At 35.2% G+C, this 14,879-nt stretch overlaps 1 protein-coding gene across 17 annotated transcripts in view; it reads left to right on the top strand.

Moving 5' to 3' along the window:
- The window catches only part of sdk1b (sidekick cell adhesion molecule 1b), a 452,496-nt gene that overhangs the window by 220,759 nt on the left and 216,858 nt on the right, over positions 1-14,879 (top strand). For all 17 annotated transcript variants that reach the window (XM_073949377.1, XM_073949383.1, XM_073949375.1 and 14 more), the window contains 2 exons: positions 3,286-3,392; positions 5,202-5,349. In XM_073949377.1, coding sequence (XP_073805478.1) covers positions 3,286-3,392; positions 5,202-5,349 — 255 coding nt within the window. The remainder of the gene's footprint in view (positions 1-3,285; positions 3,393-5,201; positions 5,350-14,879) is intronic.

The following is a 14,879-nucleotide window of genomic DNA, read 5'->3' as shown; positions in this document are numbered from 1 at the left end:
TTGTTGCTGAGTCTTGGTTACTGTAAGCGAGCATTTCCTAGCGGTTTTTCCTTGCCTTTCGTGTTTTTTGTAATTATGGTGAAATAAAGCTTTTTAAACCATTGACCGTTCGACTCTTTTGTATCGGAAACAGGTTCGTTACTCTGAGCTTTTCAAGTCAGAGCTTGATGAGGACCTCTGCTGGTTAAAGTGTGGGAAAGCACTGTGTTTCAAAATATCAAACGTTCAAACTGACCAACTCATTAATTTAGTAATACAACAATAGTAATATAAACAAATTACTCAGTTACTGTAGTTTTTACATAGAATGTATGTTACATTACAGCACCGATGACTGTAGCAAAATCCAAGGTGATCAAAATAATTTATGTTTATCATATTCTAACCGGTCCTAAACCCACCCACTTGATCTGAACGAAGATCGAATTGGCGATTACTGCTTAGGAGCCGAATGCTCTAAGGAGGAGGCTTGGGAGTAAGGCTTTTTGCGCTGCACTTGCCAGCTGGCCTCCATTACGCACTATACTACAATATGCAATGGCCTTTTTAAAAAATAGTTACAAATAATACAGTAGTGCAGTAATAAAATTGGATTTTAGTTGAATTACTGGTGTGTGGGATCGGTGCAGTGCTTTGAAACAGCAGAAATGTATGTAATCGATGCCTAATCTCTAGTTATACACTTAATTAACTCACAAAGGTGTTTAAACATTTAAATCTAAAATTCGAAGCCGTCACTTAGGTCTAAGCGAAATTAAGCTTGCGACTGATCACGTGTCTATGGCAAAATGAATCAAGCTACACTGCTTCACTGCGAGATGTATCATTTCTCTGATACATACTTCGAAGCCTTGGTGCACAACGTCACATCACTTGTTTATTGAACCCTTTGTTTTACTGTTAATGTTGTTTTGCCACCTCTCTCCACCATTCGACTGTTTTTCTGGATATTGGATTACCCATATTGTACCATTTGCTCCTGTTGTTGACCCTGCCTGTTGAACTGTTCCTTTGCCTAAAGCTGCATCTAGAACTTCACCTCTGTTGCAACCCGACTCTCTTTACAGTAGTAGTTCAGTAGTATTATTAATATATTATTATAACCAATATACATATAATTAGAAAATAATCCAAATACATAATTATCCAAAACTGATATTAATAAAACACATCAGCTTAATAAATTTAAAATTATGTCAAAATATGAATAAAAACAATGACATTCAACAAATAACATTGCAGCTTAACATTCCTTCGGTTTCTAGTTTGAGAGGAGTCTGTAAAAGCGACAGATTTTATCAGAGCGAGCAGCTGATTCCACATTCAGTCCATGTGAAGCATCAGTTCTGCATTAAACACAGTCATCTGTTAAAGGTGAATCAGCAGAGATCTGAGCAGCTCTGACCCTGTGGGCTTGTAATCGTTCTTGTTAAACAGCACACACTCACTTCCAACTGCTCATAAATCCAAGCACTTGTTAGTCTCCGCTTTCAAACTTGTATGTTTATTGAACATTATTCAATATTGTTATTGTTACAGAGCTGCAGTTATTAAGGAGCTATCCCACATGAGCTCTATAGGAGTCCACTGTAGTAACTTAGGATACATACTATAGTGTTTTTAAACAATACTATATTAAAATAGTTGCATTGATCTGTAATGATAATTCTATAGCTGCCATGGTAACACAACAGCTATAATAATGTAAACAAATTACCTAATATCAAATTACAACTTGGTATATTATACTATAATTCAACACAGTTTCAGTAGTAAAAGCAAAAGTATTGCTACTATATCTATTACAGTTTATCCGTTCACTATAGTTCATACTGCAGTACTTCAGAGAGAAAAGACATATTGCCTACACTGTTTATAATCCTTATTTTGCAAAAGCACACACGTTTGTTTTCATTGTGAGTGTACACAATAAAAACTAGACACCTAAAATATTTGATTGTATTGATCTTATCCGTACGATCAAAACTGAAAGTGTAATTTAAGTTCTTTTCAGCGTTTTAAGGTAAAAACTTGTCAGAACGCATACACGAAGTCTACGATGTGTTAATAAAGGTATTACTTCCCATAGATATTTACATTAGATGTCGCCTGGCCTATTGTTGTCTATAGGACGGAATGCATCAATAGTGCCGCCATCTTGGTACAGGGTAGCGCTCCTTTGAAATGAATGCGGGACCAAGGTACAGTGGAGGACTGTGGCCATCCAAAGCCAGAGATATACACATATATCTATGATCGGGAGTTTTCCTGGATGTTAGTATGTAATTTTTTTTTTCTAATTACGAAAATTATCATTTTACATCACTTTTCTACATTGATGGATCAGTGACCGCACTGGCATTCCTGACAAAAAGCTTGTGTTTGTGTGTACAGAAATGTACTATTCACCCTCCCTGTTAAATTTAATCTAATCATGTCCTGAAACACAGCTCCTCTCCTGCTTTCACTTCTCATACTGATGGAGGGAGAGAATCGTTTGTGAATGAATCCCCCGAATGACTCTTTCACTAGCCGACAATAATGCAAGTTTCTGGCAGCGCAGCATCTCGTTGTCATATTTCTTTTGCATTGTTTGCTGATTTTATTCAACAAAACTAGCATAAGCCGAGTGTTTAGTGCGAGTTGGTGCTACTTTGCCTTTTGGTGAATGCAGTAAGAGACTGTTATCATCACGCTACCTGATTAGCACAGAAGTTTAGAACATACAAAAACAGAAAAAACTTAATATTACCTATGAAATGTTCTGTCTTTGTACTTTGTTTACTTTTTTGCTCGTTACTACACCCATAGACAGCGCTTAAGTCCAGCATCTTCACGTAATAACACTGCCTTGACTAGTGCGGTTGAATGACATTTGTCCTGGGAGCACTGTACCAATGTGGCGGCACTATTGACGCATGCTCAGGGTCCCTATGCGATATCTAGTGTATATATCTATGATTACTTCCTAATGTTATAATAGCTGTGTAATGTTGAAGCAATGTGCTAATAAAAGTTTCATATGAGTACACAGTGGATTCACGTTTATTATTATTATTTCAACCCCCCGGTCCGCAGTAAAATTGTCAAGCGTTGACCGATCCACAGTTAGAAAAAGGTTGGGGACCACTGTTTTAGACAACAATGCCGTACACCACAGTCTAAAACATGTATCATTGCATAATGTGCTCATACTGAAAAGATGATGGAGTACAGTGTTTATCTACAGTCCATTACTCGAGTGAGCCCTATGAAAATCCGAGCTTCATCTGCTTTGTTTTCCAGGTACACGATCGTGTCTTTAAAGCGTGAGGATGCGGGTGTGTATCAGTGCGCGGTGAGGAACAGGATGGGAGCGCTGATCCAGACGAGAGCCGATGTTCGTGTGGCTTGTAAGTACACGTGTATGATGTTAGAAAGGGAGTTCGGGAGGCTGAAGCACAAATGGGTTTCACACATCAGCACACACACCTACGACACACACATATGCATGTACTGTAGCGCAGGGTCCCATTAGAGATGAACTGGAAGTGACATTCAGGAAACACTTCAGTGATTTCTAAATATGCTGTCAGTTCAGTACACTTTTTCTTTTGGCGTGCGTTTGGGACACTTGTGCAAACGTGCAGCCAAAACTATAGTTGGAGTCAGAGTTGTTAGCCTTCCTGTTCAATTTTTTCTCAATTTCTGTTTAACGGAAAGAAGATTTTTTTCCTACTCATTTCTGAACATACAGTGCATCCAGAAAGTATTCATTGTGTAAATGCTACAGCCTTATTCCAAAATAGATTAAATTCATTTATTTCCTCAGAATTCTACACACATTACCCCATAATGACTATGTGAAAAAGATTTTTTAAAATTGCTGCAAATTTATTAAAGATAAAAAACCTGAAAAAACTGAAAAATCAGATGTACATCAGTATTTACAGCCTTTGCTTAATACTTTGTTGATGCACATTTGGCAGCAATTATAGCCTCAAGTCTTCTTGAATAAGATGCCAAAAGCTTGGCACACCTGTCTTTGGAAATTTTTGCCCATTCCTCTTTGCAGTACCTCTCAATCTCTATCAGGTTGGATGGGAAGCGGCGGTGTACAGCCGTTTTCAGATCTCTCCAGATATGTTCAATAGGATTTAGGTCTGGGCTCTGGCTGGGTTACTCAAGGACATTCACAGAGTTGTTGTGAAGCCACTCCATTGATATTTTGGCGCTTTGGGTCATTTTCCTTCTGGAAGATAAACTGTCACCCTAGTCTGAGGTCAAGAGCACTCTGAAGCAGGTTTTCATTCGGGATGTCTCTGTACATTGCTGCATTCATGTTTCCTTCCACCCTTCCAGTTCCTGTTGCCGAAAAAACATCCCCACAGCATGATGCTGCCACCACTATGCTTCACTGTTGGGATGGTATTAGCCTGGTGATGAGTAGTGCCTGGTTATCTCCAAATGTAACGCCTGGCAGTTACTCCAAAGAGTTCAATTTTAGTCTCATCAGACCAAAGAATAGATACAGACCAAAGATACCTTTGGGCAAATTCCAGGTGGGGAGTGGCTTCCGTCTGGCCACTCTACCATATAGGCATGATTTGTGGATTGCTGCACAGATGGTTGTCCTTCTGTAGCTTCTCCTCTCTCCACAAAAGAACGCTGGAGCTCAGACAGGGTGACCATCGGGTTATTGATCACCTCCCTGATTAAAGCCCTTCTGCCCCGATCACTCAGCTTAGGTGGTCGGTCAGCTCTAGGAAGAGTCCTGGTGGTTTCAAACATCTTCCACTTATGAATAATACTGGCCACTGTGCTTATTGGAACTTTCGGAGCAGCAGAAATTTTTCTGCAACATTCCCCAGCTTTGTGCCTCGACACATTCCTGTCTCGAAGGTCAACAGATAATTTCTTTGTCTTCATGTTTGGATTGTGCTTTGACATGGGGGGATGCGTCCCCCTCACTTTTAGAGGCAGACCATTTAGAAACAGGTGATTAATAATTATATGAACGTAAACTATTGGATCTCATTCAGCTGCCCTCCCTCTTTTAAAACGTCTGCTATGCTAATACTATGAGGAGTATTAATAGACTGAAATCACGGTTACAATATGATGTGCTCAGCAATTACTTATATTGAATATGATGTGCTTAAACTGCTGCAGTCTACCACCTCTTCATCTTCTCTGTCTGTCTGTTTCTTTCTGTCTCTTAGACATGGATAATTTTGCTGAACTGGAGCAGAGAAAGACGGTCTCTCAGGGAAGAGCTGCTGTCCTCAATCCTCCTGCTGTGACCAGTTTTCCTCGGCCTCAGGTCACCTGGTTCAGAGACGGTGTCAAGATCATCCCGAACCATCGAGTGTAAGTGGCCATTTATGAAAAAAATGTATGAACACAGAAAGGATCGTTTATTGAGCCTTGTATGGTTTGCAAGTGTTTTTTGTTTTGTCTTACTTTATCAACCAAATATATAGACACAGAAATCATGGTTTACAGAGCCTTAAACTGTTTGCTAGCATTTATTTTATTAATTAACTACTTATTTTTAAGTATTTATTCATTCATTCATTTTCATTTCGGCTTAGTCCCTTTATTAATCCAGGGTTGCCACAGCAGAATGAACCGTCAATTTATCCAGCACATTTTTTTTTTTTTTTATGCAGCGGATGCCCTTCTAGCTACAACCCATCTCTGGGAAACATCCATCCACACACACTCATTCACACACACACACTCATACGCTACGGACAATTTTAGCCTACCCAATTCACCTATACCGCATGTCTTTGGACTGTGGGGGAAACCAGAGCACCCGGAGGAAACCCACGTGAACGCAGGGAAAACATGTAAACTCCACACAGAAATGGCAACTGAGCCGAGGCTCAAACCAGCGACCCAGTGATATATATATATTTTTTATCCCTTCTATTAACCGAATATATCGACACTGAAATTACTGTTTACTGATCCTTGAACTGTTTTCTAGCATTTATTTTATTTTATTTTTATATGTTATTTAATTTTAATATTTATTGTTTTTTTTGTTATTTTATTTATTTATTAATTTATTTGATTAGTTATTTATTTTTAAATATTATTTATTTTGTTTTATTTTATTTTTATTTATTTATTGTTTTGTTTATTTTTTGTTACTTTATTATTCATGTATCTATTTTATTTTATTTATTAAAATATATATATATATTTATATATATTTTTTTATTATTTAATTTAATTTAATTTTATTATTTTATTTTATTATCCATCCTATCAAACAAGTGTATAAACATAGAAATTATCGTTTACTGAGCCTTGAACTGTTTACATGAATTTTGTTTAATTTTATTTTATTACAAGTCCTCATTTATGACAAATGACAAAAATCCAACAATACAATAAAAAAAAATATATATTTAAAAAATCTAATTTTGCCTAATTGTCCAAAAAGGTATGCAATTTGTTAAAATAATTAATTTTATTTAAATTAAATCAAATTTCTTTGATTAAATTAAATTTTATGTAAATATTCCACTTGCTTTTTTCAATAAATTGAAAATCAAATTTGAAAATGCATTACTCAAAAATAAGAAAAAACATATTTAAAAGCTGTATTATTACGTTATACACCAATAAAATGTTTAATTTTATTTAAAGATTTAAATTCTCCTGATGTTTTTGAAGGAAAATTTTAAGTCAAACCAGTTTGGCATGAAATAGTAACTATTAAATGATAGCAGAAATAAAAATGTTAAGTGAAACTTAATAATTTAATAGATCAATATGTATTATTGACAACAACCCATTTAAATGCATTATGTAAATATATTCCCAATGCAAAAATCTGTCAAAAGTCAAGCAACCCTCACACACACACATGCATTGAGCACAGCATTACATCAATCACTGTCTTGTGTGTCTTTAGGCCGGTTGCATCAGTCGGGCCCCGTGGCAATGATGTGCTTTATGACATTCATTGATTCTGTAAATGAAAGCGGCCCGTCGTCCTCTTTTTTTGGCCTGTTAGCAGCAGGGTGGACACGTCTGTCAGTGGCTCAGGAAAAGCTCACCTCGTCAGCCTGTCAGTCAAATGCTTGTCATGGCACCTATGAGACCGTCTTCATTTCAAAGGCCACTCGTACGTGAAATGCGCTACTCTATCAGAGAAAGCAGATCTGGAGGAGTGAGAGATTAATACTTTTGCGTGACCCAATAAATAAACCCACCCACAACTGGTGTAAGAATTGTGAGAGGAATGCAAAAATATACAGTTGAAGTCAGAATTATTAGCCCCCTTTAAGTTTTTTTAAAAAGTATTTCCTAAATGATGTTTAACAAATAAAGAAAGTTTTCACAGTATGTCTAATAATATTTTTTCTAAAGAAAGTCTTGTTAGTTTTATTTCGGCTGGAATAAAAGCAATTTTGATTTTTTTAAACACCATTTTAAGATCACAATTATTAGCCCCTTTAAGCTAAATATTTTTTTCCAAAAGTCTACAGAACAAACCATCATTATACTATAACTTGCCTAATTGCCCTAACCTGCCTAGTTAACCTAATTAACCTAGTTAAGCCTTTAAATGTTACTTTAAGCTGTATAGAAGTGTCTTGAAAAATATCTAGTCAAATATTATTTACTGTCATCGAGGCAAAGATAAATTAAATCAGTTATTAGAAATGAGTTATTAAAACTATTATGTTTAGGAATGTATTGAAAAAAAATCTTCTCTCCGTTAAACAGAAATAAAAGAAAATTAATATAAATAAAACATTATATTATATTATATATATATAACAGGGGGGCTAATAATTCTTAATTTTGTACAGAATTTTGTACATAATGTGTGGTTTCTGATTAAAATTCTATATTTTTAAAAATATTTATCAAATATGTATCATTATTATTATTATTATTTTATTGCTATTATATATATATATATATATATATATATATATATATATATATATATATATATATATATATATATATATATATATATATATATTATTTATTCAATCAAGTGTTATTGATTAAATATATTAATAATAATGTGTTAATAATAATAATATAAATAATAATAATAATAATAATAATAATTATTATTATTATTATTATCATTATTATTATCATTATTATTATTATTATTATTAGCGGTAGTAATAATAGTAATGGTAATATTGTTATTATTTAAAAATGTATTGATTAAATATAATAATAATAAGAAGAAGAAGAAGAAGAAGAAGAAGAAGAAGAAGAAAAAAAAGAAGAAGAAGAAGAAGAAGAAATAATTAGGATTAATAAAGGGACTAAGCCAAAAAGGAAATAAATGAATTAATAATAATAATAATAATAATAATAGTAATTATTATTATTATAAATTATTATTATTATTATTATTATTATTATTATCACATTATTTTTATTTTTACTTAAAAGTAATATAGAAATGATAATTTATGCAGCCATAAGAATAAAACCTTTTAAAAATTATTTTATCTTATTTTATTAAAATAAAATAAAATGAAAATCAAAAGAAAGTAAAAAGGAATCTGACAATTTCTTGAAGTACTTAAATCCATTTTTTATCCATAACACAAGCTTGTTTTCTATCAGATTTGTCCTGTAGATATTTCAACCCTCCTTTCAGTTCTCACTTTGTGCGGGAACATGCTGGATTTGCATCGCTAACAAATCTCGGATTAGCTCTTTGTCTCCAAGTCAGCGAACAGTTAGGAGGCTTTCGACAAGGTCTCAAGAGACTTCTGAAAACACACTGAATTTGCAATTTCACTTTTTCAAAGCCTGCTTGTTTATATATCTGCATGATTTGTGGTAGTTTGGCTTGGGTTTGGAGCAGAAATTGAAGATAGTGATTTCCACAAGAGTGTTGAAATCTGTCTTCTTCTTGCTCTTATCTGCATGAAATTTCATTTCCATGTTCACTCTTTCCTCTTGATTACTCTTTGAACTTCAGATCTCCAGACACACACACTCCTCTCCTCTTCATCTAGCTCTCTCTCCTGCTCGTTTCAGCAATTTTTCTGCTCCTGTTTTTTCGTCCAGCTCGGCCTGATTGTGATAACTGAATTGGCCTATTGCTTCTAACACAGCGGAACATTATAGATTGGGCCACAATGTCATCAGACTTTTCACACAAACATACACACTTGTTGGTTTTGTGTTGGTGGTTTATGAGGACTTTTTACATGCATATTATATTATTGCTTTAGCCTACCCCTACCCCTAAACACAACCCTGCTAATAGTGCAAGGAAACCTGTGTCAAAAAAGACCCTATTATGTAAATTGTTTAACAGTTTGGCATTATGAGGACACAAGGCATGTTCTCATAATCACACTCTTGACAATGGTCACAAATATTGTCAAATATTGGCTAAGATTGTCATAGCCTATGCCTATGAGCCTATGACAGATGCATATCAGTTACACGTAGACGAGACATCGTAAAACGTTTCAGCATCTTAGTACAGAGATGGTTGATATCTTATCATTTGCAATAATATATTGTAAAAAAGTATTCCCGCTATAGTAATGATACAGTTGCAATGAGTAAATACAGTTTTGTATGTAATTTTTCTGACTTTTGTTCTCAATGTAATATACTGTAATAATTTTATATACGTTGCTCCAGGTACATTTTATTGCACGTTTTAGGTAACAAAACCACTAGAGGGTGCTGTCTGCATTGATACAAATCTGAAATACGTTACTTAGGGTACTTTTAGTTAAATGTAATAAACGTTGCCCCTGGTACATTTTGTTGCACGTTTTAGATGACAAAACTTTTAGAGGACGCTGCGAACTAGTAATGCGCAGATGACAGTTATATCCGCAAGTGCTGCGGATAATCTACTGGTTGGGTAATAAAAAATACATTATGATTAATTGCGGGTCGGTTGAATGTGGATGTAGCAGAATATGGCAGTTGACCAGCGAAAAAGCAGAGAATGGGCTTTGTAGAATCGAAAGATGAGACGCCCAAACTAATGCATGGAAGAGTAAGTGCAAGAGAACTGTTCAAAGTTTCAGTTAGAGGAGTCATTTGAGGAAAATCTGCTATCGTTCTGGGAGAAATAAGATGGCTTATTTAAAAGACTGCAGCGCCTTGTGAGAAGAATCGTGTTCATTCCTACAACAAGCGGTACGAGCGAATGTTCATTCAGTGCAGCTGTCCGGGTTTCGGAGGCGAGGGGGAATCGCCTGAATTTAGGCACAGTAGATGCTATTCTGTTTTTGCACAGTTCAAAGAAAAGGCCAAGTAAACATAACATAGCTGCCGTTTAGGCTGAAGTGGCACCCTTTTTTGTTATCTTGTTCCTGTATCTGTATAAGCTAAAATGTTTCATTTTTACTTTCTGTATTTGAAAATGAAGAAAATGTTGTCTAAAGACAAACTTTTGTTTTTATACATAAATGTTCATTTAAAATCGCTTGCGATTAACGTATTGTTTTACTATCATAGATGCACAGATTAGCTCACTGAATCTGCTGTTAATATCCACGGTGACGTATTATCATGCCTAAAACAAAGAATTAGAATTATTAAAGTGACGATCAGGTGTGGGTTGGGTGCAGATACATATATCAGATAAAACTCTATGTGCGGGCAGGTGTCGGTTGGATGATTAGTATGAAGCTGTGGATTCGAATGTTATTTCAGCTAATCCGCGCATCTCTACTGCCTACATTATTGCAAATCTGAAATATGTTACCTTGGGTACTTTTAGCTAAATGTTATAAACGTTGCCCCTGGTACATTTTGTTGCATGTTTTAGATGACAAAACCTTTAGAGGACGCTGCCTACATTATTGCAAATCTGAAATACGTCACTTATGGTACTTCCTTTTTGCAAAATCAAATATACATTGTTTCAGGTACATTTCTTTGCACGTTTTAGATAACAGATCCACTATAGGGTGCTGTCTACATTATTGCAAATCTGAAATACGTTACTGAGGGTACTTTTAGCTGAATGTAATATACATTGCTCCAGGTACATTTTGTTGCACGTTTTAAATGACAAAACCTTTAGAGGACACTGCCTACATTATTGCAAATCTGAAATGCGTCACTTAGGTTACTTGTTGTAATGTACATTGCTCCAGGTACATTTTGTTGCATGTTTTACATGACAAATCCACTAGAGGGGCACTGTCTACATTATTGTAAATATGAAATACTTTACTTTGGGTAGTTTTTGCAAAATATAAATATTTACGTTGCTCTGTGTACATTTTTTGCAAGTTTTAGATGACAAAACCACTAGAAGGCGCTGTCTACATTATTGCAAATCTGAAATACGTTACTGAGGGTACTTTTTGCAAAATGTAATATCCATTGCTCATTGTCATTTCAAGTTTTAAATGACAAATCAACTAGAGGGCGCTGTATACATTATTGTTAATCTGAAATATTTTAATTGGGGTACTTTTTTTGCTAAATGTAAAATACACTGCTCCAGGTACATTTCGTTGCATGTTTTAGATGACCAATCCACTAGAGGGTGCTGTCTATATTTTTGCAAATCTGAAATACCTACTTTTTGCAAAATGTAATATACATTGCTCTGGGTACATTTTGTTACACGTTTTAGATGACAATTCCACTAATGGGCACTGTCTACATAATTACAAATCTGAGATGCGTTACTTAGGGTCTTTTTTACAGATGCACATCCATCTTGTACATGTACACAACACCTAAATCCTTGTATAAGCCCAATCAATAGTGTTTTCAAATGCAAACGTAAGAGAAAAGTCTACTTTGACGTATGCTTTTGCCCTTGATCTCTTTTTTTAACCATACTTCTCCACAATTGAGTAATAATGTAGAAAGTTGGCAGGGAAATGTATTAGACAGGTCAGCGAAATGTATTAGATTGTATTAGATTGCAAATGTGTGTGTGTGTGTGTGTGTGTGTGTGTGTGTGTGTGTGTGTGTGTGTGTGTGTGTGTGCATGCAAATAATCCTTTATTCAATGATAATAATATGTCCCTGTAAATATTTTTAGTGTACAGTGAATCCCAAGTTTTGCCATCATGCTGCCCCACAGGTTTTGTTTTAAATAGAAACTGCATATCTTTAAAAAAGCATATCTTTAAGTATACATTTTATGTTTTCACAAAAAAAAAAAGTATTCTGAAGCATTTATTTTAATGAGACTGTTTTAGTAGTAAAACAACCTCTGCCTTACGTAAGTTAGCATTAGCATTAATCTCGCGCTAACGTTTGCTAAAGTTAAACCTTTGAATGCTGGCGTAATTCTGAAGAAATAAAGATGTGTAATAAAAGGGAATAAAAAGACCTATAACACTATTACCTATTTCTTTTTTATTTTCCCTGGCATCTGTCTCTAAATCCCTGCCGGGCTGTAATTGTGATGTTTATTTTGAAGATTGCGGTTCAGATCTGCCTGTGGATGTTGAGCAGCTGGTGTCCTGTTGGTGACACGATAACCTGAAGCCGACTGCTCTCAGGCCTGCAGTGATGATTGTAGACTTAAAGAAGGACACACAAACACCCACAACCCTCAACATCAGTGGCTCAGCTGTCAACACCGTCGAGTCCTTAAGTGCGCCCTTAAGAGGGAAGCAAACACTCATACTGTTGTAAGGAAGGATCAACTGAGGAAGTATTTTAAGTGACAACTGAGAAAACCCAGCTTGCCATAAGCTTTTACATGACGGTCTGTAGGTGCCCTTTATTTCTCCTTCAGCATCTTCTACTTGATCGTATATTATTGTGTCAGATCTTTCCATTATACAATAGTATGGTGTTATTCAATTTAACATCTACAGTTATGATATACTGTAAAGTTGAAGTCAAAATTGCTTTTTTTCTTCCTTTTTTCAAATATGTCTCAAATGATGTTTAAGAAAGCTAAGATTTCTTTACAGTATTTCCTATAATATTTTTTCCTCAGGAGAAAGTCTTTGTTTTATTTGGCTAGAATAAAAACAGTCTTTGGGGCGACGCGGTTGTCGCAGTAGGTAGTGCTGCCGCCTCACAGCAAGAAGGTTGCTAGTTTGAACCTCGGTTGGGTCAGTTGGCATTTTTGTGTGGAGTTTGCTTGTTCTCCCTGCGTTTGCATGGGTTTCCTTCTGGTTCCCCCACAGTTCAAAGACATGGAACAGGTGAATTGGGTAGTCTAAATTGTTCATAATGTATGAGTTTAAATAAGTGTGTATGAATGTTTCCCAGTGATGGGTTGCAACTGGAAGGGCATCCACTGCTTACAACATATGCTGGATAAGTTGGCAGGTCATTCCTGGGCAGTGACCCCAGATTAATAAAGGGACTAAGCTGAAAAGAATATGAATGAATGAATAAATGGATGAATAAAAGCAGTTTTTAATTAAAATAAAAACATTTTTAAGGTCATTATTACTAGCTCCATTAAGCAATATATATTTTTTGATTGTCTACAGAACAAACTGTTAGACAATAGCCTCTTTCAAAAAAACTGACTGGCAATTTTCTGGAAAGGTCTGTATGTGTGAACAGGCCCTTTTTGATAACACCGGTAAATTCGTTCCGGCAGTTTCCAGAAAGAGAAGTTGTAACATTAATGTTAATTTGCTAAAATGCTGCTCTGTGTGAACGAAGAAGGAAAATCGCTGGAAAGAGCGAGTTCACGATTAGAATGTGCTGATGTGAAACGTCTACTCCAGCTAATCAGAACATTCAGACACATTTTATATATTACATATAATATATATTTGTATATATATCCGATATATAATAGGGATGCTCATTTCAGTTAATTTTTATAATTTTGCCAACTGACAACCGCCGCTCGGTAACCGAGTATTAACAGTCACTGGTCAGATTAATATTAAATTATTATTTAATTTAAAAATTTGACGTGTCTATTTTGTGTGACACATTAAATGTTGCATTTTAAAATACTGATTTATTTTAACATGCGGACAGCAGCATACGGAACAACAGAACATCTTCACGCACCTGCAGTGTTTACATTCCAAAAATGCAAGGTACACCACACGGCCTTTTTGTTGACATAAAAAGAGAACCAAGCTTTTTTTTCTCTTGTCATTAGGAAATGACTGAATCCGTTGTGTATTGTGTTGCTGTCGATGTTTTTATAATTGTAATATTTAATAATATTGTGATATTCAAGATTTGTAAAGTAATACAGCTCTGTATAACTTGAAACAGCGACCACCAAATCTATATAGTCCTCTTGACAACACAAACACTGCGGTCACCTCAACGGAAACCCCGCCTCTACTTTCAGTTGATTGAAGAATGAAAAAGACGCGACTGACGTAACTTGCTTTTTCGCTCTGGGTTGAATGTCATTCATCGTCTGTGAGCACACAGTGTGCAACTGCAATAACACGAGGCACGCAGGGCACATAAGCAGGCCGCAAAACACTCGTGGTCATTAGTTAACCATTAAAAAAATGCCCCTCCAACACAAAAATGCGCATTCACGTAACTAAACTAAAAACATATAACAATATTTTGGAGCGAATTAACTGATACCATTAATCGGTTAAAAACACACCCTTTTGGTTAATGGTAAATCTGTTATTTTGAGCATCCCTAATATATTGCAATGTAAACATTTACCTATGTCAAGTAGTGTTTAAAAAAAATAAACCTAAAAAATAGTAACTGTGTGAACACATTGTAAAACGATCCATTATTTTGATCTGCACCTTATAAACACCATGGTGATGGTTATAAAGCTCAGCATAAAATTATCCATCTACCTCTGACATGCTGCGTACAATTATAAGAGCACAATTATAAAAAACAAAAATAAAAAAACAGCACGGATGAAACATTCAACCCTTAAAAAGACAAAAATACTTTGAATGCAGCCCACCTTGCCTCTAGGACAT

The sequence above is a fragment of the Danio rerio genome, chromosome 1 (genome assembly GCF_049306965.1).
Source record: "Danio rerio strain Tuebingen ecotype United States chromosome 1, GRCz12tu, whole genome shotgun sequence".
Lineage (NCBI taxonomy): Eukaryota > Metazoa > Chordata > Actinopteri > Cypriniformes > Danionidae > Danio > Danio rerio.
This window is presented reverse-complemented; position numbering and strand designations above follow the sequence as displayed.